The following is a 26,516-nucleotide window of genomic DNA, read 5'->3' as shown; positions in this document are numbered from 1 at the left end:
CAAAGGAAGCAAAGGACAGCAAAGATTCTACAAAAAGAGATCTTGTTTGGATGATTTACAGCCTCATTCTTACTGAATATACAACACATCTTAGGTACCAAATGTGTAATGCTCAGTTCTAATATGCATCAAAATGTAAATGTACTGCCTTCAAGTCAGTTCTGACCCTATGAACAGGGTTTTCACAGTAAGCGGTATTCAGAGGTGGTTTACCATTGCCTCCATCTGAGGCTGAGAGGCAGTGACTGGCCCAAGGTCACCTAGTGAGCTTCGTGGCTGTGTGGGGATTCGAACCCTGGTCTGTCAGGTCGTAGTCCAACACCTTAACCACTACACCACACTGGCTCTCAATATGCATCAAGACAAAGTTAATGCTATGAGAAGCACTGTTTTCTAGGTCAGAAACGTAATGGGCATTTTGTTCAAATGCTCAGGAAGAACTCCATGGGAGATCAGGTTTAAGTTTTCTGTAGAGAACTAGTGAACCACACAACAGTTGAATCCTTGTCAGGGAAGTCTTACAGATGACAGAACGGTGACTGGCTGTTATTTAATATACACCAGAAACTTAATGATGCACCTTAAGAGCCACAGATTCCTCATCTCTGGTTTAGCATGATGAGAACATGCTGTGGTGACCTTTGATCTCATGCACTGCCCACTAAATTTTTAGCATAGAGAAATGAACACAGATTCAAAAGTTAGCAGAATTTCTAAGCAAAGCCTTCAATGAGAAAAGGCATTTATTAGGAAACATAAAAATGATAGTAAACTGTCAAAAATATAGGAAATATTTACAGAGACAGACATAAGACTGCTAAAAACTCTGTGCCCATAAAAAATGCACACACTCCTATTTTCTTATAAGATGGAACAAGATACAAATGAACTTTGCTTTAAGGTCAGAATAACTCATCGTCTGATTCCTCAAGGTACTGAACAGGCTTCCTGGCCCGTCCCACCCTTTCACATGGTGCAGATGGAGCAGGCAAGTCTTCATCTGAGTTGATTTCAATAGAGAACGACTCATTCACCTTTTTCGATTTCTGCAAAGCAAGGGTGGAAAAGGTAAGATCTCAGGGAGATGTTAGAACCTCCATACATAGGCTGAGGAATTGACATAGCTGACCTCCCGTTATGGAACAAGAGATCAGAATTTGTTTTAATCAAATTTAATAAGGTGTTCATACATTACTTTTTGGGGAACAAGCACCCTGGGAGGCAGACAAGTATCCCTACATTATGTAAGAGAAACTAAATCAGTCAGACACATGCCCTAGGGCACTTCATTCCATAGCATATCTGAAATAAGATCATACACATTTTATAAAAGGAACAGTTTCATTAAGGGTGTAGTTTCCTTGCAGAGCTGTACAGGCCAACCCCCTATGATGTTAGCTTGTTTAAGGCACTCACAAACTAGCCACCAACATACACAAATGCTCAGTTTAAGCCAGGACTTAGAGACAAGCAAAACTGTGCGTATGTGCATGTCCCAACTATACATGATAAAAAAATAATCCATATAATTCTTCATTATAAATGATTGAGGGCATCCATATAATTCTGTCTATATGTCAAGATCTACCTTAGTGGTCCTTCAGGTGTCCACCATTAAGATCAGTTAGATTGGCATGTACAAGAGAGACAGGGGTTTCTCAGTGGTGGCCCCAAAACTATGGAACTCCCTACCAATGGACTTACATGTTGGTCCTTCAACTCTGCCATTTAGACCTTAAAGACTTCCTTTTTTGTGGCAGTCTTTAATTTACAACAAAAATAGCTCCAGATTAATTTCTCATATTAATTTGTACATGTGTTCTTCTCTGATTACTGGTATCTTGCGGCTTTGTAAGGACTTTAAAAAGTGAGTTAAAATACTTTAAATAAAATAATTACACTCAGGCTCGTAACATTAGAGAGCATAAATAGAGGCAAGCAAACCTTAAGTTCTGTTGATTTTTTAAGGGCTTCACCAAAGTCAGAATCAGAGTCCTGAGAGCTGGAGGAGGGAGACATCTTCCTCTTGGCAGGTTTCTTCCTCTTGGCAGCCACAGGCATTTTGGAGGCTGCTCCATCAGGACTGGACTCTGAACACTTAGCTGCTGTGGACTTGCTGGGTTTTGCAGTTGATTTCTTTTTAGAGAAAGCATCCACAATAGAAGGCTGATTGTCTAAGAGCAAATAATCCATTAAATCTTTGCAGCCACCAATCTCCTTTCTTTCCAGCAAAAACCCGGGTCAGCCACATTTTAAAGCCACTGCTTCAGAAACTCACTCTGGTACTGTAATTTGCAAGTAATTAATACTCTGTTGATATGCGCTAAGCTGCATTTGATCAACAGAAGCATAAGCACCATTGCCAAATGACAGCCATAAGAAGACAGATATATATTATAACTACTGGTGCACCAGAAGTTGCACAAAAAGTCCTCCTATGAAGTCTTAGGCCTCTGGCTATTAAATAGGTGGCTGCTAATAAGCAAACCAACCTACTGCCATATAACTTGCCTGTAGGCAGGGAAGATTGCAATCAGATGTTGCTTCTTAAGTTTCTTCAGGAATAGCAGGTTTGTAGCTCACATTGTTATGCACCAATGCCAATTAAAGGTTCAGACAACAAAATGGGGCTTCTATGTCCCATCCTCAGTTGCTATCTCTTCCACACCATATCTGTCTTTTCTATGTCCTCTACTCCCAAGAAGTTCTGTAAAACCACAACAAACCTATAATCAAACCAATTTGCTGCAATCCTTCATGGGGCACAGTGGTATATAACCCTCATTAGATACGGTGCCAGATACACTGAATCCAGCCAGTAGCAAAATAAAAATGGTTCGGAGAGCTGCCTTGAAGCAGCAGGACTGGAATTGGAGGAGGCTCCTCCCACTGAATGTAACCTTGCAAAATCCTGCGTCTGAAGCAAATGGGAGGAGTAACCCAATCCTGGATGACCATCATCATAGAAAGAAAACAAAATTATTAACTCTGGCTGCCAAGGCTAGAAACAACATGTTTCAACTGCAGAAACACAAACACACACGCAGGCTATTTAACTGTGCAAGCAACTCCACAATGGAACAGGCTTTGCTAAGAAACCTATGGATCTTTGGCTTGTCCCTATTTTTGGCTTATTAAGCCAAGATATCACCACCCAAATGTGGCCAACATCTCTGTAAAAGGGGGGAGGGGGAGAGAGCTGTAACTTCCAAGGGCAGAACAAATGAGTTCTGGAATTATCCTTCTTGGGGCCACCTTTCAAGAACCAATTTTCACCAAGTAAATGAACTACTCTAGTAACTAATTTGCCTGTTTCCTTGCCAGACCCTTCAGTTCTAAGCCTCTCAGTGAAACTGTAAACCTCAGGCATATATTTTCTGCTTCCACAGAATCTGAAATCCAACTGTGTAACATAAGCCAGAACCAAATGCTTTTTGGTTCTGTTATAGCAATGCCATTGAACACTTGCCTCTCAATACATAAATACCTGCAATAATCTTACCTACAGCTACCTTTGCTGTTTTCTTGGCTGGAGCCCTCTTTCTGGGAGCAGGTTTAGCTGGCACATGAAGAATAGTAGGCAAGGAAGAGGCTGTTGCAACTGGTTTGCCTTCATCACAGTCCTCGATGTGAACTTGAATAAAGAAAAGTCTCCACTAAGCTAACAGGTCCTAATCATTATGATTTCTATACTGTATGTTTAAACTTTGCATTTACAACAAGCCAAGCAATTTTTACAAAACTGCATACTTCCACAGCATAAAACCAATGGGCTGACTACAGTCCTCTTGCACCGTCCTAGCGGAAATCCAATTACTTATTCTTTGCAGTCCTCTCATATCCATTATTGAACATCTAGGGGCCACCCAAGCCTATCAATAGTGAAACAAAGGATGGGAGAATGCCCACAGCATGACATTTGCGCTGCTCCTTCCCTCCACAGATTCCAAGGTGCAGGGGAGATGGAGCTATTCAGCCACGATGCACTGTACAGCCCACCTGCACTGAGATTCCTTCGCTCATGGCACTGTTCAGAACATGAGAGGATAGGAAGGAAAGCACTGTGGGATGGGGGGAAGAGAGAACCTCATATGATAGAGTACAGAAGGAATACTGTGGAGTGGAGAGAAGGAGCAGGAAGCAAGCATGCAGTATGAGGCTCATCGAGAAATGGGGAGGATTAACAGAGAATGGGTTAAAAAGAAAACAGTTAAATTGACAGGTTTTAGTCTGAAGGGATTGCTGTAATATAGGATACAAATATTGTAACACATTGCAACTCACAAATATAAAGCAATGATTTATTACCAGCTAGAAGTGTAGCAGTAAAAGCAGGTACACTATAGGAAATGACAGTTAATAGGAAATGGCAGTTAAAATGGTAACAAAAAAGACATATCTGTGATATTGTAGCAATGTGGTTGTCCTGAGTTGATAAAAAATCAGTGATTTAAGATGTGCATGTCTGCCATAGGCCATTCACGACTTCTTTACAAGTAAGCACATCTGCCAAATGCTCTAAAACAATGTAATACAATACACTTCTGGGCTTCAGAATTCCTTTTGTTTACAGAACAAGCAAAACAAAGAGGCAATGCAGGGAAATATCACTACAGACATAAATAAGAAAGTATTAGACAGGCAGTTCTTTTGTATGCAGACAGGATTTCCTGGTTATTTTTGAAGGCTTGTAATCTCTCAAGTGATAATAATGACAACTGCTCATAGGAGACAGTGTAGAAATCTAAGACTGCACCAATTTGGCAGGATCATGTACTACTCCCTTATCCCCCCCCCCAATTCAGGTGATTTTGTATGACAGAAGTGTGTTTTGAGGTTTAAAAAAATCTTGCAGGAATATCCCCATATTGCTGGCGGGATTAGGGGAGAAGCACAGCAGCCATGGCACCACCAATCCAATAATATGCAGCCATGGTACAATCTTGTTACTTTAACAGATCAGCTGAGCAGTGTAACAGAATAGCAGGTTTTTAAAAACAGAGTAACATTTGGCTGTGTTAAAAGAAGTCAGGCAACAGGTAATAGGTGGGAATAGATTCTGGCTTTGATACACTAAACTGGAATGACAAACTGAGTGATATACTTACTTGAGATAGTGCTCTGTACCTCTTGCGGTTTGAATTCTTCTTTACCTTTACGTCCCTTAGATTTCCTAGAACACAGAACAAATACCACAGAATATATTCTGTGTTTTCATGTGCTTGTTCCAAACTTCACAGAAATAAACTATTATGAAACCGAAAACCCCAAGAGTTTGTTACTGTAGTTGCACACTAGTTTTTGTGGAACATTTGAATAAAAGGAATTGCTTTTGCCATGGGAAATGGAGGGAGATGCACAATACTGAAATCCACATAGCTGGAAGTCTAGAGTAACTCAAACATGGAATGAAGTATACTTAAATCCAAATAGGAACAGTACAAAAACACAAACACCTTGAAGACTGACTAGCATTGACAGAGTAGTGTATGTGCTTCCAAGTTGCAGAGAATTATTTATCAGGTGATATGAAGGATTGGGGAGGGATCATTGTCAGTGCAACTTCAAACCACAAATGATTATGTTAGCAGTCTCATGGAAGACAGCTGTAGAGTGGACTATATTGGTTGCATGCAACTAATTTTTACTTAGAGTAGACCCACTGAAATGAATGACCATGACTAACCATACCTCAACTCCATTGATTTCAATGGGTCTACTTTGAGTAAACATTAGTTGAATAGATGGACATATAGTATGATGTGTGTTCTGGGTGTTGAACTAACAGTATGCCCTACATTAGAAACACCTCTCATCACTTTTTAATTTCTTTTAGTTTGCCACACCACATGATGAAGAGCATTGTCTAACTTGTGGCTAGCAAAATATATATAGGGTGTGGACATTCATTAATATCGAAAAAAGAGAGGGGATGTCCCCAGAATGTCAAGGAGGGAAGTTCCAAACTGTATAGATTTATTTGTTTATTTTCTTTAAAAGAGAGAAAAATTCTTCTTAAAATACCCAACGCGTTTCAGCCTTATAACTAGGCTTTCATCAGGGGATTTATGTTGTTGAAATGCTTTATTCAATAGAGTACTTCTCACTTTCACTATGGATGGCTTCAATATCTTTATGACTCACTTGTGGCTAGGCCAAGTACTCTGAAGTCTCTTCTGGATATTTTTCTAGGAACATAGAGCTAATTTTTTTGGCATACTTCAGACACTCACATAGAAATAGTCTTCAGTTTCACAGCTGAAACCTTTGTATTTTCATCAAATACGGCATTCTCATCCAATTCTTCCAGAGCCTGGGGCTTGCCACCCATATCACTGCGGTCTGCATCTGAATCTGAATCCAGCACATACTTGACTTTCGCTGAAAGAAACAGAACAAAAATTAGGCTGCCATCCTATACATGCCAACTCAAAGGTATGTCCCAATGAGTTCAATAAGACTTACTCTTAGATAAACATGTATAGGACTGTAGCCTTAGAAAATGAGTAGAATCAACTTTTGTAGTCACCCTTGCAAAAGCTCCAAGTTTTAAGGTTTTTTAAAATTATACTGAGAATACAATATCAAGTAAAGTTTCCATTATCAAGTTTAACTCCACATAAACTTACCTTTCGACTGGCGGCATGGCAGGTTTTTACAAGGCACAACCTCCCTGTCACTTTCACCATCTGATTCTGAGTCAGACCAAGGGTCTTTCTTCATTGTTTTTACTGGCTTGAAAGGCAGCATGGATTGTTTCTTAGCATCTTGAATTAAACAGATTAGTCTGCTAAATTGTAAAATAATGCATGATGTGTCCAAGAGAAAAAAAACTCTTTGAGTGTTTAGACCTTGAACCTACCATTTTGCATCTTGGCTTAATATGAATATCCAAACATGCTAATTTTAAAAACTAAAACTAAGCTCTACGAACTACCAAAGAAAATGAATGACACTTGTGAACAGATTTTACCTGGCTCTGTTTTAATTTTTTTTGCCAATCTTTGTTTAAGAGTCTTTGGTTCTTTATCACATTCTAGTGAATCTCCTTGATCCCCACCAGGCTCAGTTTTTTCACTCTATAGGTAAGCAAAGGAGAGAATTGGTCACTATAGAATGGATGACAAAACGATGGTATCAAAAACAGAAATAATGAAGTATTTATTAACAGCACACACACTCCTTAATAAAAGTGAACATTTTACCTTTATTTTCCTTTTTAGTTTCTTCTCTACACCTGCCTTCATCTCCTCAGTCACTCGGGGGACGACCCTTCTGCCATGTGGAGAAGGCATGATTTCCTGCAACTGCAGTTTCTTTACTTTCAACTTTCCTCCTTTCCCTTTGATGGGCTTGCCTGCAGTCCCTGACATTTCATCCTGTTTTTCCTTGTTTTCTAGGTCCTAGAGAGCGTAAGTAGACCACACATCACTCCTCCATCACAGGAATCATTGACTATTACCCATAGAAAGGAACTTTATAGAAGATGCAAGAATAGGTTTTTAAAGGACAGGAGATAGCAACATAACCAAACCCAAAATAGACAACCAACCACAATCCTTATCAACAGAAGCCAAAAGACAACTGCCACTGGGACAGCCTTTGGCCACAGTTGGTCTTTTCAACATTCTTACTTGCAGAATTTCAGATCCTCTGGGACGATAGAAGAGAGTGCTGAACACTCATATTCATCCCACCCTAACAAAGATTCCTGCTATGAACAATCAATAGAGGTTGGAAACTGATTAGTTAGCCAGAAATTCAGGGTCTTCCCCAAAGAGTTACTTACTTCAAGAGCTTCAACAAAGGCAGCAAGATCTTCTCTCCATAAGTTATTAGGATTCTTCTGCTTCAGGTTTTCCAGTTCAGTTTCCTAATAAGAACAAGTCAGGAGACAGAAATACTGAGAAGTAGCTAAGTATGTGGTTAGGTCTTCAACACTGTTGCCTCTCAAGTTTCTCCACAACAGCCCATCCACCTACTTTGTCATCCCGTTGCTTGCACAGCTCATCCTTTTTTTCCTTTGTCAGGTACCACAGAGGCATGTTTAGAAGGTAGTTAAAATCTGGTCCACTGGCTGCAGCAGGCTCATTTTCTCTATCACTGTCTCCCTCCTCTTCAGGAGTCTCATCATTGCCCTGCAGCAGGAGTGGAGAAAGTTGGTCCATTTGATTAATAGTGGCTGAGGCTGCTCACTATCTGCAACATAACCCACCTCTCCCGCAATGCTTTCTTTTGGACTTAGGAAAGCAGTCGGAATAGTAGATCCTAGTGCTCACTGCCTGCTCCCCAGAGGAAGTGTTGAACATTGGGACCATTCCCCATTACCACTTTCCTTTGTCTCAAGAGATGAGACAGTGACAAAGAGAGAAATGCTGCCATCATATCAGCTGTGCACACAGCACTGAGATCATTTTTCTGCCTTAAAAGGGTCAATAATCCTTAAGATAGGGTGAAATTCAGGATCAAGATTCATTATTTATTTAGGATATTTATAAATCCCTTCCTCCCAATTGCTCAGGGCAATATACAACCACCAAATAAAATCATACAACACACTTCAATAAAAATATTTTACTGCCCCTGCTTGTTTCACTCCGCAACCCCTCCCCCCCGAGTCATCAAAGTTCCCCTCCCCTTCATGGTTCGCCATAGCTCTCTCCCATAGGTGTTGTCAGAGCTCTTCTCCCCCCTAAACCCCCGGGGGTCGCCTGAACTTGCCTCCCCAGCCTCCCAACCCACCTGGTGTGGCAGAGCTCCAGGCCTCATTGTGTGGGCTCCCCATTGCTCCCCCCACTCCAAGGCAGCTCCCTAAACCATCCACCTCCACCACCTGCCTTCTTGCTGCTGCCCCTCATGCTGCATCACTTTACCTCACCTTTTCTGCTTCACCTGTAAGCGTTATGCTACCCACAAAATGCTTCCAAAAATATAATTTTAATAGATATGTAAACAACGATTCAAGTATTGCTGCTGGGGATTAAACATCTTTTTTTCCCCCATGCTGCAGCACCTGCTATGGCAGTAGGGTTGGTAAAATCCCTTCAAATGTTATAGAATCTGGAACCATAAACAGTTTGGAGATATAATACCTTCTGTTGAGACTCTTTCCATTTCTTTACAGGGTCAGAATCATAACCCCTCTGGATAAGGACCTGTATTAATTCTTTCTTCGGTTTGTTCTCTAGAAATACACACATTTTCAGGTCATCAACATGGAATGAATGAATCCAGATGAATGAGCATCCAAAATTAACAGTCATATCAGTTTAGCAGTATAAAGAACAAGGATACAAGTCAATTTGCATACAACAAACAGAAAATACAAATAAAAGAAACTTTTTAAGTTCTCCTACCTCTTTCATTCAGCTGCCTTCACCTTAGGACAAAGTTTATTTAACATTTCAAGATTAAGATTTTGTTCAGTTTTTTGTCCCAAATGAACATTTGCATAGCTTTTTTTGAAACTGCATTTTTTGAAAATGAAGCATATTTTCCCTATTAGAGGTACGTTCAACATCTGGAAGAAGGGCAGGCTTTTCTCCAGTGAATACTGGTTTTAGTCAGCCTACCTAGCCTCAGAAGAGGTGGCAGTTGCTCTTCTGTCTTGAGGGAAAGAAATTATTTATGGTAAATTCCGGCAATACTTACCAATCACGATTTTGCCCTCTATCTTTTCTAGGATGAAGCGGGCCTGGTTGTTTAGTTTTGCGGATTCTGCCCCCAGCATCCCAGCAAGCCAGTCTTTTCTTAAGCCATAATAGCGCAGCCTGAGCTCATAGAATTCTCGCAGAATATCCTCTGCAGTCTCATATTTCTTTAGGCAGCCAACATGGTCAAAGAGTACCTGGAGCAAAGAGTAATATACCAGAAATCTGCAAGCCTGTGATCAAGCCTTGCAATGCTACCTGAGGCTTCTTTAATGCTTGCACCCCCTCCCACTTCTTCACAACTGTCAAACCTCTGCGGGCGGCCATCAAAAGGGTATCAACTATTTGGGGTGGCTTTCAGACTTTCCTTTGAATTATACTTTTATTGTTCCAGTCCCTTCTTTAAAAAGCGTAAATGTTTTTTAAGCGAGGAGTGCATAAGATTGCTAATACAGCATCAAATGCTAAGGTTTATCTACTCTCCAGGGTTTTGTCTTTTTAAACATTATCTGTCAAGTTAGATATCTCTAAAAGGCATATTTAATATTAACAGGTCTCTAAAAAGTGTAAATAATTGTAATATCATTATTAGCAATCTAAAGGACTTACACTTACTAAATTGATATCACATTTCTCTTAATATTTAAGGATTTCCAAGTATCTTGTGATCACTTTTTGGAGAGGAAAAAAATTTGGTACATCAAATTCTATTTTAGGCCCCAATTCCTGGGCCCTTCTTGATTCCTACTTACCATGTTGTTGCAGGAAAGAGGACTTTGTAGTTTGAAGACCTTGTGTAGACCAACAGCCTCTGCTTCCACCAGCTTTTGCTCACTCATCTTTACAATGAATTTGACAGTGGTGTCTGTGTGGTACTCTTTGTAGTCTGTTATTAGTGGGGGAGTCTTCTCAGTGCCATTCAGCATAGGCTCCAGAACCTGTTCTTTATATACCTGTGGAAAAAGAGACCAGCACTGTTTGCTTTTTTCTTTCACCACACAGTCAGGAACCTATGAATTTTAACCATTCTAGGAGCACAGTAGGAAATTAAAGGTTGTCTTACCTGTGTCCATGTCCGAACAGGAAGCTCAGAAATTTCAATGGTGGTTGAATCAAGAACAGACACCTCCCCATTCACAAGGTACTGGTTTTGCCCCAGCGCATCTATTGTCCCCTTGAAATTTTTGTAACTAGGAAACTGAAAATATGGAAATTGTTACAGAGTAAGCCAAACTGCATGCAATTCTTCAGGTTGCACAACATGATCAGACTCCAAATTCAGCAAGACAAACTCAAACCCTTTTCAATTTGGACCACACAAGAGCAGTGAAGAAAGTCACAGGGGGAAGCAGGTTGTAATGGTGTTGAGAGAAAGAGACCAGCTCTGAGTTTTCATGAACTGCAGAGGTAATATACATATTTTAAAATGTCCAAGCCTTTAAAAAAAAGGTATGGGGAACCTTTGGCCCTCCAGATGCTTCTAAACTAGAACTCCCATCATTGGCCATGCTTGCTGGGGCTGCTTTAAAAGGAGACTGTGGGCCATTTCAAGCTTCCTCCATCATGAGGATTAAACATCCACTGTCAACTTGCAAGAACTCAAGTCATCTCATGAACCTGAATTTGAGGTGTTAAATACTTATTTATTTATTATTTGATTTATATCCCGCCCTTCCTCCCAGCAGGAGCCTAGAAATATGCCAGAAATAAAAGTCTGTCCTTGCCTCACAGTGCTGCTCTCATCCCAATTATTATTTCTCTTAAAAATGGTCAGCCCTATTTTGCACAGTTAACACATTTGCATTACCATTGGCAATGGCTCATCTCCATCAAGCATGCGCCGAATGTTATTTACTACTTCTCGGATATCATAGTTGGGAATCTTGCAAGACCAGCCAGTCCCAATGCCCTCAGCACCATTGATTAGCACCGTGGGAACGATTGGGATGTACCATTCAGGTTCAACACGTTGGTTATCATCATACAGAAATTTCAGCACACTGTCATCCACGGCTGGGAAAGCCAAACGTGCCAAAGAGCTAGAAAAGAAAGCAGGTTATGCTTAAGCAGTTCTGTGATAAGAATCCTAGAAATAGGAGGTAAATTGCCAGGTTAGAAAGGACAACAATAGTCCTGCAATAGGACTTTATTGTGAACAGATTTTGTGGGCTCTTACTGGGAGGAAAGGCAGGATATAAAACAAATAATAAATAAATAAATAAATTATAGACTTAGAAATACTTTAAAGCCACTGTTATAAGTTCAGAACAATCTAGCCAAATCTAAGAAAAAGCAAGTGTGACAGCAAGCTGCTACTAACCTGAGCATTGTGAAGATGTATCGGGGGCTGGCAGAGTCTTTCCCACCATGCAGCCTGGTGCCAAACTGACCAATGGGCTGAAGCAGGTTAAGGTTGTTGCTTCCCACAAAATTTTGAGCCAAATTGATAATGGTCATCATCAGTGAAGTCTGAAACAAGAGCACAACAAACAAAGGATGAAAGGGACACAGTCAAAATACTGAGACTGGGTGAATAATTAGCATTCCAAGAAAAAGACAGCTAGAAAATGCACTAGGAAGAGGAAGATTAGCTAGGGCACAAATGTTGTCCAGAAGGTCAAAAACTGCTGGCAGCCTTTCAAAAAAGAGCTGTTGGACAGTTGCTGTCTGGTTGCAGAAACGAGAAGATCACCCTAGCCATTGTTACCAGCAAGGGGATGAAGGTTACTCCCAGTCCCTTCCAGCAAAAAGGAACACTATTTTCTTTGGCTGATATTTTTCATGTTCAGTGTAAAGTTTTAAATATTTGTGCATGCCACTCAGAACTTTGGGACAGGGCAGGGTGTACATTGAATAAGATCGACACCATTATAACATTAAAGCAATAGGAAACACAAGTATGATCATGTAAACACACTTTGAGCAGTACGACTAACTGCCTCCTTAGTAGCTCACTCTCTGGCTTTACTTGTTTGATCCCCACCCTCACCTCTCCATGGTGGTAAGAGGACATCTCAGCCACTGATCCAGCCAACTGCGCAACTTTCACCTCTCGCTTGTCATTTCGTTTGAAGCATGTGAACAAAACTTTCCTCTGACCTGGTTTCAGTCCTGTGAAGAACAACAGGGAGGTTGCTTTAAGGCAAACCACAGGCTTCTTTCCTTCAATAACTAGCACCTGTCAGCTAAGGCAAACAAAACTACTATATATCAAAATAAAGCAGAAATAGTAAGTGAAACTATGGCTGCATAACTGCCACACTATATCTGCATCTAGGGCAAGTAGCAGGATATCTGTCTTAGCAATGTATCCTTAGAAAGCAACTGCTAAGTCAGTAAGTCTCCATCGTAAGGCAAAGGAGATGATCATGAAAATCAGTTTGCATTTTGCCAGAGAATGGTTCTTGTACTCTCCTAATACAGAGTGGAGTGGGGAAAGAGAGAAGAGACAGCCCCACAGCCAGTTCCAACATTAATTGTAAGACAGCCCCTGACTTCTCCCAGTAGTCAAGACAAGCAGCAACTAAGATTATTCCCTGCGTTTGCCTGGGTAGATAATGTAGATTAGTTTTATGGGGTTGTGGCACCTAGGCCATAATGTGCCAAAATAGTTGAGCTAGCTCGCCTGCCCACCCACCCATCCACCTTATTTCTTGTCGGAAACCAGGTCCCAATAATTCTCAAGCACCTAAAAACATAGCTAGCTAGAAGTTGTTTTTTAAAAAACAAAAGTGGGGAAAAATCACAGATGTGGGTTTCACCCAGAAATGTAGCCCATGTGATTTAGAGGAGGTGTCCAGGCTTACATTCTTAAGGAATATAGTTGACCATGATCAGATCACAGGTTTTTAACTCAGAGAACCTATGATTATTCTGGCCTTCCCACACCTTTTGCAATTATGGCAACACTATATTTATAAAAGCATTTATATCCCAGCGTATTATTTAAGATAAAAATGCTGATGAGGTCCTAAATGTACTAAATATGGGGTCCTAAACTTAATAAAATTGGATTCTTGTGTGTCTAACTGGCAGGTTAGGTTGCCATCCTGGCTATTCAATTTATTGCCCTTAATCCCAACACTTTCTGGGAACCAAACAAAAAGTGACATTACAGAACGAATATTTTCCAATCAGGAAAAGACAACAGATTTGGGGGTTTTTTCCTTATGGACCAACATGGCTACCTTTGCTTCTGAATAAGCAATATATGGGAGATGAAGCTGAACGAACCAAGACCATAGCAAAGCCAGTGAGAACACAGGATGTTCAATACTAAACAGATTCTACCTGGGAACTTTCTTGATATAATTTGATGCCTATAGACAAATACTGCTCCCACATGGTCCTAGGACTCAGAGCCTGTTGCTGAACAACAATGCACACAATACAAACACTGGCACATTCAGGGAGGGCTGCAGCCTGTGAAAGCTGGGCAAGTAAATGGAAAGCATATGTAACTGGAAGAAAAATATCCTCTGCTGTGCAAAGAGCAGCATGAAGATAAAATAGTTGCAATTTTCTTGTAGCCAAGGCGATTGTTTTGACTGTTAATGTTCAAGCTGCCTTTTAGTGGCTATGGATTTTCTTTTTAAAATTACTGTGATGTATTTTATGTTTTAATATGTCAGTTGCTTTGTATGTGTTAGTAGAAAAGCAAGATAAAAATAATGCCCTCCCACCACTGGTTTACAGCATACGCACCCTAATTAAATTAATTAATTAAAACATTTAATTAAAACATTTTAGATTTTCAGATATACTCAATTCTGTTCCAGTCACAAGTGTTGAAGGTAAAATACTATACTCTTACAACTGCTATTAGAAAATGTTTCCTGCTCAACCTGCCCTGGTTGTCTGGGTCCACTAATGATGACAGCTATGTTTAAAAATAAGAGGACACTTGACCTAGATTCTAAAGAAGTCTACATAATAGATGACTTACCATCAACCAGTGATGGGATGGATCGCTCATTGTCAGAGTTTGAGAAGAGAACAAGTTCTTTGTTGATAAAATCATTGTAGGTGAGATAATTTGTACTTTTGCCGTATAAGTAATCCTAAATGTGACAAAGCAAGATTAAGTTATCAAGCCTTCAAAAAAGCAGCTTAATGCTTTCTTTACCATAGTAGCTTTATTATTTTCAATACTTCAAGACCAAGGAAATAATATGTTCTGATGCACAGATATATGTAGGTATTGAACCCAGCTGACAAAGAGCTGATCCAGAAATGAAGACCTCACTCGAACTCATCACTACTGATTCACAGCTGAATGTGTCAACTGCCTCCATCGAAATCTTGTGTTTGAGATGGCAACCAATAAGAAAGCTTTGCCCGTGGTATCAGCTTATCCTTGCAACTGGACACTTGCTATTGTACAAAGTGTTCATGTACTCACAGCTAAGGAGGGCACAGGAAGAAATTGCAGGAGAGTTAAATGGTTGTGTGCCAAAGACACTTTAGCCCTTCCATTCTAATACATTACACCTCAGAATAAGCCTCTTTCTCCTTGCCCTTTCACTGAGGGCCAAACTACACATTACAGGAAATGTGGCTGACATTCAAAACAAAAACAAGGAAGGGCCTTCTTAGGGTCATGGCTAAATAGTTTAACCCTCTCACCTCAACTGACATGGACTTCAAGGACATCACCATGTCTATCATGTTCTATTTGCATTTGAAGGTAAATTCCTAGTAGCTCCAAAGCAGTGAAAAAAGCCACTGCTCCATTTTCCTGCATTTTAAGGATATTACAACAACCTCCTGGCCAACAGTTGATCCTTCAATGACAGTTTATTCCAAGCATATTTGCCTGACAGAGAATGTCTCCCTATGGAAATATAGGAAGCTGCCTTATACCTGGTCTGTTTACTCTGATCAGCAGCAGCTCTCCAGGCACAGAGGTCTTTCAGATGTCCTTCAACTGATCGTTTTAACTGTAAATGCCTGGACTAATCCTGTACCTTCTGCATGTAAAGCTTGTGTTCTGCCAGTGAACTGCAGTCCCTCCTGAAATCATGTAGAGAGAATCCCACTTACTTCTGGCAGACCATGTAGCTTCCTTTGCCTTCGATCTTCCATGAAGTTTGTCAGCCACTCCTTTCGGTCATCAACCTTTTTTTTGCTAAAGGCCTAGGTTAACAAAATGAGCACCCAGTTTACTCAGAGTAGTTATTCATCACTACACTTATTCAGAACAGCCACATGCATACGTTTAGGATAGAGAGCGAGAAAGATCTAGAGACGTATTGAAGAAGTTTAAATTCTTTTTGATTTCCATTAAATTATCCATACGCTTAGGTTGCTAGTTTAGAACTTTTCTCTCTCTCAGAGCTGGACAGTACTAATGTCCACCAAGAGCAGCTAGTGAAGTCAGATTAGATGGCTGGATCCAACTTACATCAAGCAACATCAGAGACCAGGGATTCTAGAATTTGGAGTAAAGCCAGACATCCTGGAAGTTCCTATGGTTAGTGGGCTTGGCTATATTGCAGTCAGCTACAGAGCAAACATGTGCAGCTGTGGGAAATCCATGCGGTTTGGTCCACTTCACTGCCTTTTTTAACTGCTACAAAATCTTGAGGGCTATCCCGTGTCAGAAAGACAGTCACCAAACTTTGCTGTCACATTTATCCAAGTGAGCTAGCTTTAACTTTTTTTTTTAAAGGCATCACTGGTGGAATCATTCATCGTTTAAAAAACAGACAATGATTCATGCATAACCACTTTGCCAGTGCAATTCCCAAGCAATGGAGGACTAGGAGCAATTATGCTACCAGAGTGATCGCAGCATCATCTTCAGGGCCAGAATACTTGAAAGGTATTCGGTGCCTTGTCATCTCCGCAAAGTACTCTTTCGCCTCCTTTGATGTGCTGGTACCCAGACCTACAGAGAGTGACAGCCACAGTAAGATTTCCAAATAAAACCTAGTCAACCTACACATTCCCCTTTGCATGTACAAGCACCAATATATATTGCAGCAATGTATATTTACATAACGACAAATATCTACGCACCTTCAGCATTTTAAGTTAGTATATTAAAGGTACTGCCAAGAGTACTTTCAGTTGACACCTTGGTGTTGCTTGGGTAAGTTAAGTGTTCTAAGCTATCCCTTTCACAATCTCCTTTTGTTCTACATACAACCTAGCAAGTGGGTTATAGATAAAGCCCTTCAAATCCCTTTATCTTCCAGAGTTTACATGGAATATTTCTTGTTTTCTTAGAGGCTGTTTACTAGTCTTAAATAGCTAGTAGACAACCACCATTCCCCATATGATTCAAACAGTTCCATTGCACAGTGTGTTATTTGAACAATAATACTGCTCATACTCAGTTCAACTGGGTTAACACTGGATTTTAGACAAACCTTTATAGTACTTGATTTTCCAGTTTTTGTGCTGAGCATTGCTATTCTTCCATTCTTCATATTCAGGAATGCTATAGAAAGAAATTTCTTCTTTGTTTTTGGAAACCTATGTTGAAATAAAAAGGAACAATCTGAAAACATTGATGAGTTAACAATTTAACAAATGAAGTTTAGGAAAAATGTTCTCAGCTGCTCACGTTGTCACTTGGAAGAAAAAAACCTCACCTTTATGATGGGGGTAATGAACTCTTCCAGGAAACAATGCCTCAGAAGAGATGGCCAGTTATGGTGTATGAAGTTAATCAACAAGCCTTTGATGTGAGAACCATCTTGATCCTAAAATAATTTTTAGAAGACAGATTTGAACCATTTGCGAAGTAAAAGGGATAGGGTAGTGAGCATGTCCCGTAGAAGCCAAGAGTGCTCAGTAGCCATGTATTCAGAGACTAATACCAGCTGACAAATGACTATATTTGCTACTGTCTCATAACATAAAGCAACTGCTGAGATTGTGGAAGAAACGGCGAGGTTGATTACCATTACCAGAATGATCTAGCAGTGGCCCTGGACTAGGAGTTCTCACTCACTTGGACAACTTACACATTCAGTTGCACCAGTACATGGAAGACATTAAATAGAGGATACCAGGACTCAAGGGAGCAACAGGTGGACTACATGACTGAGCATGGGACTATGGCAATTCTTTTAAAAACAGCCCAGAAACATCAGCTTGTTGAGAATGCTATTACCCACTTATAAAACAGATGTGAGATGGCAATACTGTATCACACCAAAACACCCTCTCAAAGGGCCCATCTCTGGTCTTCCTGAAGTCTCACCAGTTAAAAAAATGTGTTCCACCTGACATTTGAGGATGTAACTGGGAGTGTGCTTTTATTCTTGCTTCATGATTGAATTTTCATAATTTTATATTAAAATTATTTCACTGCATGTAAGCTGATTTAGAAAATTTGAGTTAAAAAACTCTACAGAGGTACAGTAATTAAAAATAAGAGAAGAGCCTGGTGCTGGAACACTTCAACCCTGAAGTAGCTTAACCATTTTATAAGACACACATGCAAACTCAAGATTAAGTTTCACAGAACCGTTACTGCTAGCACAGAGGGGGAGAGATGTTTCCCTGCAAGAAAGACTGACCTGATCTGTCATTATCATTACTTTCCCATAACGCAGACTCTTGAGCGATTCTTCATCATCATAGTTCTTCTTATATTGCAGGCCCACAATCTTGATAATGTTGTTAATTTCAGCATTCTCCATTATCTGAAAAGAATCAGAATTTCTCTAAGATTCAGTGTCCAAACTATCAATCAACTTATTCAGTCTCCAAACTATCATTCAACTTACACATCACATCCTCCAACCCCCACAGACAGATATTGACATCTAACTTGGTACAATCCTCTTTTGTCTAGACTGCAACAGATTACTGGTCGAAGTGCTTAACTCATCTTAAAAGCACTTTAACCAAACAGGTTTTGCACCTCACAATCCAGTGAATGTTTCTTGAGCGGAGCACAACAGTTATCATTACAGGTTCTTAAAAGACAATCTCATTTTTAAATGAGACATTTGACATTAGGGCAAGGTTTATCAAATACAATCACTTTCCTGTTAGTTTAGAAAAGGATTGACAGCTTTTATACACAATACCTAAAGCAGATTATGTCCAAGAGCAAGCCATGATGAAGTTTGCAAAGTGCTGCCAATTTACCTGTTTGTGGGAGGCTTCCCGAACATTAAGTAGCTTTCCACGTAGGGGAAACACTCCGTATTTGTCCCTTCCTACAACTCCAAGGCCAGAAACAGCTAGTGTTTTGGCTGAATCACCTTCCGTCAAAATAAGGGTACAGTTGATAGAATTCTTGCTCCCTAGAAGGAGAATTGAGCACATTGATCCAGATCACTCCATTTAACTATATGCATATCCCACTTAGTCAGGACTGGCTGCCAAGTTTCTACGGCCAAAAGTGAAGATCTCTCTCACATTCATGTGGGGTACAATTAGCAACAACACATCAGGCGAGAGAACAGACAACAGCTTCCCCCATATGCAGAGAAGCAAGGATTTGGCTCCTTCTCTGTACTACTTCCTCATGAGCAGTTGCCCTCTCGAGGCCAAACTGCAGCCTCTGTGGGAGCATGGGTCCTTAATCATAGAATCAGGCCACTCTGCACCTATAATACACAGAAATCTGAGTCCCTGTTTGGATAGGTATTCAACTTCTAACGAGCAGCAAGTCTTTTATGCTTGTAACCATCTTGAAATACACACCTGCATCATTGGCGTCATCCAGTTTAGGTATTCCCTTAATTCTATTGTGTTTTACAGCAGAACATTTCTTGTTTAGTTGAGTCTGGGCTTTAAACTTGACCCAGTTCAAAATGCTTTCCACTATGCCACAACCGACAGCCTAGAAAGAAAAAGCTGTTTATAGAAGCAAGCCTGATACATATCATCAGGTTGCAATTTGTGGCTCCTCAATTGAAAATTCATTTTTCACCCAATTCTGGCTCAAGATCCCTCCAAAACAATTAAGCAGATAACAACACAATGTACCTCACAGCACTCACCCCCTTGATAAACTTTTCACTCAGCTTGCATGTTGAGCCAAAGCTCTTTGCTTGAAGTGTCATGTTCTCCTTTGTTTGAGAGTCAAAAGTTGGATTTTCAATCAAGCAGTTTACAAAGATCCACATGTGATTCTTCACCTAGAATTAAGATGGAAGTGGTCATTGCAGACATCAAATGTTTAGTTTATTGGGCAGTCTCATCTCTCAAACTTCTCCAGCTACAAAGGTGGTATGTGCCCATGCTCTCAAGCTGACTAACTTGGTATTTGCCAGAATATATTCCCAGATTATGGAAACAGTACGTCTTCCAAAAGAAAACCAAAAAGTGTTTGGGGTGGGGGAAGGATATGTCAAATGAGATGTCTTCAAACAATGTGGGAGATCACTAAATAAAAACCAGATGTAGTGACAGCAGCACTCTTGGACTATAAATAGTGCATAGGAGGTAGCATTTCATCAGGTTAAGCTTGTTATGCATGGATACAAAAACTGCATCTGGTAAGGTCCACATGATAATATTCTGTATTCTACACAACAATTAAAGGTATGACAGGCCCATCCACCTTTTCATATAATCATCCTATCATTTAAGGAATCCCTCTATTCAGACTTTCTTGCCTATTTTGCATTAGAACTTAAGGTACTAAAAGGCAACTGAAAGGCATACTTTCATAATGATGTTTAAGAAGCTTATGCTCAAACAAGAAGATTTGAGAACTGCACCTGGAAAGGCTTCACTGCAACTCCACCTTTGTTCCTTTTCTTTACCACATCAATGAGCTTGTTGACAATCTGGTCAGCAACATAGTCTACATGTCTGCCACCCTATAACAAAAAGGAAAGCCAAATATTAGTAAAAGTTTCATGGAGAGCCTGCAGTGCATTATGATAATGCAAAGGGTTTGGGGAGTTTTAAAGTGTATTCCTTGGCAAATTGAATTTGTGTTCAGTGCCTTTTAAATCTAAACTCCTTAATGGAGCCAATCCCCACTGATCAGTCTGGCTTGAGTTCAAGCTAGGCTGCGAAAGGAGGAAAGGATCAGGAGCACACTTGCAACTCTTCAATTCTTTCCTCTGAAGTTTAGTCATCTGACATCATGGCAATGTCAGGTGACTGACAAGCGGGCAGCCCATTCACCTGTCAAAATGGCCTGTGGGGGAGGTCCAGTTCCGCCACACAGGTCCCTGCTATAACTGGTTATTAACTAGGCATACAGATGCAGTGGCTCAGGAAGCAAAGTTCCAATCCAGCTCCAAGAACGTCTGTAGCCTATAGCCAATAACCCCAAAACTATATTATATTAAGCAGTACACTTATAAAACACAGTAAAAATATTTACAATCATTCTGTTGACCAAGGAAACCTCTTAGGTCTGGTTTCCAAATTCAATAGCGACCAAATAAGATCATTTTTCCTTCAACGGATGGTTTGCTTACTTATAATTTATTGCTAAAACAGTTAACAAGACATATTCAATACACCCATACCACACCTCCGCAGCTAGTTACCTTTGTTGTAGCAATGCTATTGACGAAGCTAACTTGCTGGAAGCCCTTTTCACTCATTGTTAGACAGATCTCCCACCGACCACTCACTTCTTCATGGATAATTTTCAACAGATTGCCAGTTTCATCCACCTTGTCCTTTAAATACAGATCTATATAGCTGAGGAAACCGTTGACCTGTAAATGAGATAGGTAGATAACTTTACAATAACCTTTGGGGAAAGCTATTGCTATTTGTTAACAAGTTAGGTGAAGAGGGCTGCAGCCAGCCAATGAACGCTACACACATTAATGGATTGGTCTACCGAAATGCCCAGCCAACACCTCATTGCCAAAAGGGCAAGAAAAACAGTGCAAGTCATTCACTCACGGGTAGTTTCATTCCATTCAAGAAAACTTTGATGTCTTTAACTGATCCAGCAATATCATAGGCTCTCCGAGACATTAGAGCCACAATGTCTTTATCCAGTGTGGTCATTTTAAATTTTGACAGATCAGGCTGGAAAGTGATACATGTAAAGTCTTCTCCATCAAAAAACTTCAATTTCATCTCTCCTGCCTTATTCATATTACCAGTCCAAGTCTGAGGGAGAAAATAGAAATAGCCAGATGAATTTCTTTAGCTAGAGGTCAGTTCCTAATCAGGGAAGAAACACAGTATACAATTTTTGTTGGCTCTACTCTTAGCTTAGCCACTTTTGCAATTTTCAATTAAGTATTTAAAATGTGTAAGCATGACTGTTAAAACTGCACACTAACTGGTGCCTCAACCTCCTGTAAATGTGAAATAAATGTAGAAGTTGGTTTAATATGCACATGAGTGCGTGTACACATACACACAGCACATATGGACCCAGTATCTTAAAGCCACATAATAATTTTCCTTACAAGCCTCCCTATACCTGCTTAAAGAGCTTCTTATATTCTCTGCATGCAGTTTCCACTGTAAATTTGGTACTGAAGATGTTGCACAGCTTTGCCCCATAACCATTTCGACCACCTGGAACAATGAAACAATTCAAGTTACATAATGTTTAGGAAATGTTCAGCCCAACCCAAGACAAGCTTACTCAGAAGGAAGTTAGCATAACTCATCTAGTATACTGAATTCGGACAATAAGGAACTAGTAAAACATGGATCACATATTTTTTAAAAATGCATGTTAAATTGCCTCTTTATTTTTTTTACCCTCTAACTGCTCTAATGCACACAATGAAAGAGAAAAATTTATAGTAAAGAGGTGGATTCTTCACTCCTCAAATGAATGCTTATGTCTATAATCCCAATTCTACCGTACTCTAGGGGAGGGCAACACAGAACTAGGGCAAAGGTAACTACTGTGGAATGACGCTTGTCCTTGTGCTCACTCACCTCTTGCAGTTCTGCAACAGCAATAGAGGTCGTGATGCTTCAGTTCCCATTTATATTTCCAGCAAAGACAATTAAGGGGTTTCAAAGCAGCAAGCTCCTTAAGACAAGCCCCTCTTGGGTGTTCTCAGCAGAGAAGTTCCACTGCCTTCAGACGTTTGTGGGGTGGCAGTCCTGGACAGGACATTCTCTGCGGCAGCCCCTAAGTTGTGGAATTCTCCCCTCACAGAGGTGCGTCTAACACCTTCATTATATAGCTTTTGTAGTACGCTTCTTCACCCTGGCTTTTGACACTTGATATATTTTTAGGAGTCTCTCTAGTTGTAAATGTAATTTGTTTTAAACTGTTTTTATTATTGTATTGTATATTGTTGTGACCTGCTCTGGTGAAGGGTGGGTAATAAATTTAATGATATTAATAATAAGGCTCAGAGTAATTTCTGGGCTAGTTAATATTTCCTATTGCAGTTTTCTTCTACCTGTGACTTTCTTCTCATCATCATCATAGTTGCTGGAGGTTAAAAGCTGCCCGAAAATAAGAGCTGGCACATAGACTTTCTCTACTTTGTGCTCTACAACAGGAATCCCCTTTCCATTATTCCACACAGAGATTGTGTTATTCTCCCTAGAAAAAGAAACCAAACCCTTTAAGAATCAGGGACATATATATAAAGCCACTCTGTTAACAGAACCAACTCCATATTCTCCCCAAGAGACTGTAAGCAATGTTCTCCACCACCAGCTTCAGAAACTTATCTCTAAAGACCAAAAATAAGATTCTTGTTCACCCAGTGATAGGCAATTTTCAGCTGCAAACCCACTGTTAAAAGTGCAAAGTTCAAAAACATTCTTAATAAATAACTGGCATGAAAGCCATATTTATGAGCAAATTCTACATGCAAAATGACTAATAGACAGCAGGGGGACCACAGACAATCCAAGCTTGCAATTCTTAAAATAGTTTACTAAGGATTTGAACAAGACTTACGGGTCAATTGTAACTTTGATACATGTCATGTTCTTATCTCTCTGCTTGTTATCAGCAGCATTGACTAAAAGAGAATGGAATACAGCTTGTTAAGGAAAATCCAGTACTTATTTATTTATGTAAATGTTGTAATTGGTATTTTAGATGATGTACTTTTATATTTGTTATATTGATCTTGTAATTTTATTATTGTATATGTTTCTATGTTTGCCGCCCAGAGAGCTGTTTGCTAGTCGGGCGGGATATAAGCTGAATAAAATAAATAAATAAAAAATAAATTATTGACATTTCTTTGCTTGGCATTAGGAACCAGTCCCAGCTACCCCCTTTTGTTCAATTACCTTTTTGGATTATACTGCTTGCAGTGTAATTCCCATTTTAAAATCAAGGCTATGACAGTAACTTGCTGAAGCACTGAGCCTGTACTAATGCTAGAAATTTCACTAAACCAGCTTAACATAAATTGCAATTCCTCTTTAATTCATTCCACTGACAAACAACTGGGATTAAAAGATGTTGCTCTCACCATACCTAGGATTTCATCAAAGATTTTATAAAGGCCAGGTACAAAAGTGACATCCCGGCAATTCAGTCCCACATCTTCATCAAACACCCACATTTGCTGAAAAGATAATTAAAAAGAGGAATAACTTTTCAAAGCTTTCATGACTTCAAAAACAGTTTAGTTATAGTTTTCTAACAAAGTGAGTTTATGGTTTGTGGTTCAAGGACTAGAAACTTTACTGGTTCTTAGTTTTAAGATATTATGAGTTACACTTCTGTAAACAATCCCAGATTGGCATCTCATAGGGTGTACAACTTAGTACATTTCTCAGTAAAAATAGACACTTTTACTCTGCTTGTAAAATCATAATTCAGTGAACACAAGAAGTCAGCTTTGCCCAGTGGTACACATCAGCTGTGTAGCTTGATTGAAAGTGCCATGAGATGCCATAAGCTTCGAATACAGTGATTAGTTACCTAGAAACCACCCTCTGAAGCCCCCAAAATGAGAACAGCCTAGTCAAGCTCTGCTTCGTGGAACTAAAACTTTTCTGGCAATTAACAAAGCAAAGCAACTGGAAAAACTTCTTCCAATTCCATCTCTACTCTAACTCCCCAAGCAAAAGCTTTTTACCTGGGTCACTTGTTCCACAGAACCAATGTACGTATCAGGCCTGAGCAATATATGCTCCAGCTGGGTTTTCTTCTGGTAAATTCTTTCAACAGATAGCCTTTTTTTAACATCATCTTTCTTGATCTTACCCACTTTAGGATTTCCATCCACTGGCTGAGTGGAAGCAAAATAAAAACATCATATTAAGAAATTGCACAAGTCTAGATAGGTGGATGCCTACAATAAAAAGACTAGGATGGAAATAAAAGCACACACAAAGCTCAGGTTTTGGAAGAAGGCATGCAAACTAAGAGAAAAGGGTAAGAGGTTGTGCTGGCCTTTTACAGGAGGTTCAGAGGCTGTATACTCCTAAATATTAGATGGTTCAGATATACAAGCTGTCTTCATACCCTGCCTGTGAATTTTCCTGTCACATCTAGCTGGATGTTAGATGGATCTTCAATCTAATCCAACACAGCTATGATATATTCTTGTGTTGAGGAGTAATCCTTCCCATATAAGGTACCATGTGGGGTGGAGAACGAGGGTTAGGAACAAACACAACCTCCACACTGGGGATGGAATATCATGTAATTATCTCAAGATCACAGAGACCCAATTTAGGTGTCAACATTGCCCAGTCACCAAAAAATGCTCCCAGGCTTCCTTCAGTCCTCTAGCAAAGGCCTCATAGACTTATGGCAAGAAAAACTGGAAGGGAGGGGTCCCCAGGATAGCAGAAATGAAACCTGTATGTCCAACATCAGATGCAAAAGCACCTACTCTCAAATGTTGTATTGAAATTGGTGGGATGTCCCCTCCCACTCAGTATTGAAGTGGATGTGGGAACTGTACAGATGATGATGGGATTGAAGCATTACATTTTAAGTAAAATATATAAATAAATGATAAAAGGACAGAAAATAATGGGAGGCAGTGATGCCCCATGATTTTAACGGAAAGGGGGGGTGCATGATTGGCTCTAAAAATTAACTAGAAGAGCTATTGTGTTATATTACATACATTTAGGGTTATATCCAACATTAGTCGCGCTCAAGAGCAGATCCACCGAAATTCATTGTATCTACTCTGAGTAAAACTTCCAGTCATTTATTTATTTATTTGAGGTTGGAGAGAAGATTTGAGAAAAAATAAGAGGGAAGGAGGGTAGAAGTGGCAGTTCGGGGGCGAGAGACTCACCTTGAGTGGGGAAAAGGAGTCTTCGAGATCCATAGCGGACATGAAGGTTGGGAAGGCGAGAAAGTAGAGAAATTTGGAGCGTGGTGAAAATCTGAGCTACAGGAAGAGCGTATTAACCGAGTTCTACGTGGACTGGGGGAAAGGGTCCGCGAAGAGAAGAGTGGCTGTTGCTGAGTCCACACACGCCCGTTATTCGTCGCGCGCCACGCCACCAACTGCTTCCCTGAACCTGCCTTGATCAACGGCTAGGAGAAGGCAAAGGGGAGGACAAAGACGGCAGGAAATGGTTTGGGAGACTTCGAAAGCATCGCCTCAGCCCGCTCAAACTTGCTCAGCCAATCATCGTCAGCCTCTCGGCCAGCCGCTTGACACAAGAGCAGGGATAGGGAGAGCTGGGGAGAGGCGGAGAGTTTACCCAGCCAATCGGGACAAAACTAGAGCGTTCAAAAAACCATTGAAACCATAACTACTGTATTATCTTCTTACTTTAAAGTGAGGGCGGGTGTACCGCTGAGTTTTCACCAATAGACGTAGAAACGGCGTTGACGGGCAACTAGTTGAGCCAATGAGCCCGATGGTAGTATAACGTATTGTATTATACGTTCTATTTCATAGGCTTGTAAGTTACCACCATTGGTATTACTGTCAGTCAATATGTATAATTATTTTTCTATGCATGCATTTAAAGCCAGTGTGGTGTAGTGAATACGGAGCCTGA

General features: G+C 40.1%; 1 protein-coding gene across 3 annotated transcripts; it reads right to left on the bottom strand.

Moving 5' to 3' along the window:
* Nucleotides 1-725: 725 nt before the first annotated feature.
* On the bottom strand, nucleotides 726-26,171 carry TOP2A (DNA topoisomerase II alpha). Of its 3 annotated transcripts, none has more exons than XM_061589320.1 (35): nucleotides 25,799-26,170; nucleotides 24,620-24,772; nucleotides 24,013-24,103; nucleotides 23,482-23,545; nucleotides 22,973-23,118; nucleotides 22,027-22,124; nucleotides 21,495-21,707; nucleotides 21,128-21,301; nucleotides 20,342-20,443; nucleotides 19,619-19,756; nucleotides 19,320-19,458; nucleotides 18,759-18,916; nucleotides 18,182-18,307; nucleotides 17,249-17,359; nucleotides 17,024-17,129; nucleotides 16,430-16,539; nucleotides 15,693-15,785; nucleotides 14,596-14,710; nucleotides 12,640-12,761; nucleotides 11,971-12,119; nucleotides 11,458-11,689; nucleotides 10,714-10,848; nucleotides 10,403-10,603; nucleotides 9,652-9,847; nucleotides 9,093-9,184; nucleotides 7,983-8,138; nucleotides 7,790-7,873; nucleotides 7,206-7,403; nucleotides 6,974-7,079; nucleotides 6,630-6,767; nucleotides 6,234-6,381; nucleotides 5,109-5,173; nucleotides 3,503-3,634; nucleotides 1,945-2,174; nucleotides 726-1,046 (listed from the first exon to the last, which is right to left on the bottom strand). In XM_061589320.1, the coding sequence occupies exons 1-35, from the start codon at nucleotides 25,838-25,840 to the stop codon at nucleotides 903-905; spliced, it is 4,707 nt and encodes a 1,568-aa protein (XP_061445304.1). In that variant the 5' UTR covers nucleotides 25,841-26,170; the 3' UTR covers nucleotides 726-902. The 3 variants fall into 3 exon arrangements, with proteins under 3 accessions (XP_061445304.1, XP_061445305.1, XP_061445306.1); XM_061589322.1 differs by having other exon boundaries at nucleotides 934-1,046; nucleotides 3,513-3,634; nucleotides 25,799-26,171; XM_061589321.1 differs by lacking the exon at nucleotides 6,630-6,767 and having other exon boundaries at nucleotides 25,799-26,169.
* Between the last annotated feature and the right edge of the window lie 345 nt (nucleotides 26,172-26,516).

This window comes from Rhineura floridana, chromosome 11, assembly GCF_030035675.1.
Source record: "Rhineura floridana isolate rRhiFlo1 chromosome 11, rRhiFlo1.hap2, whole genome shotgun sequence".
NCBI classification, from domain to species: Eukaryota; Metazoa; Chordata; class Lepidosauria; order Squamata; family Rhineuridae; genus Rhineura; species Rhineura floridana.
Note: the sequence above shows the minus strand (reverse complement) of the source record. Positions and strands in the feature narration are given on the sequence as shown.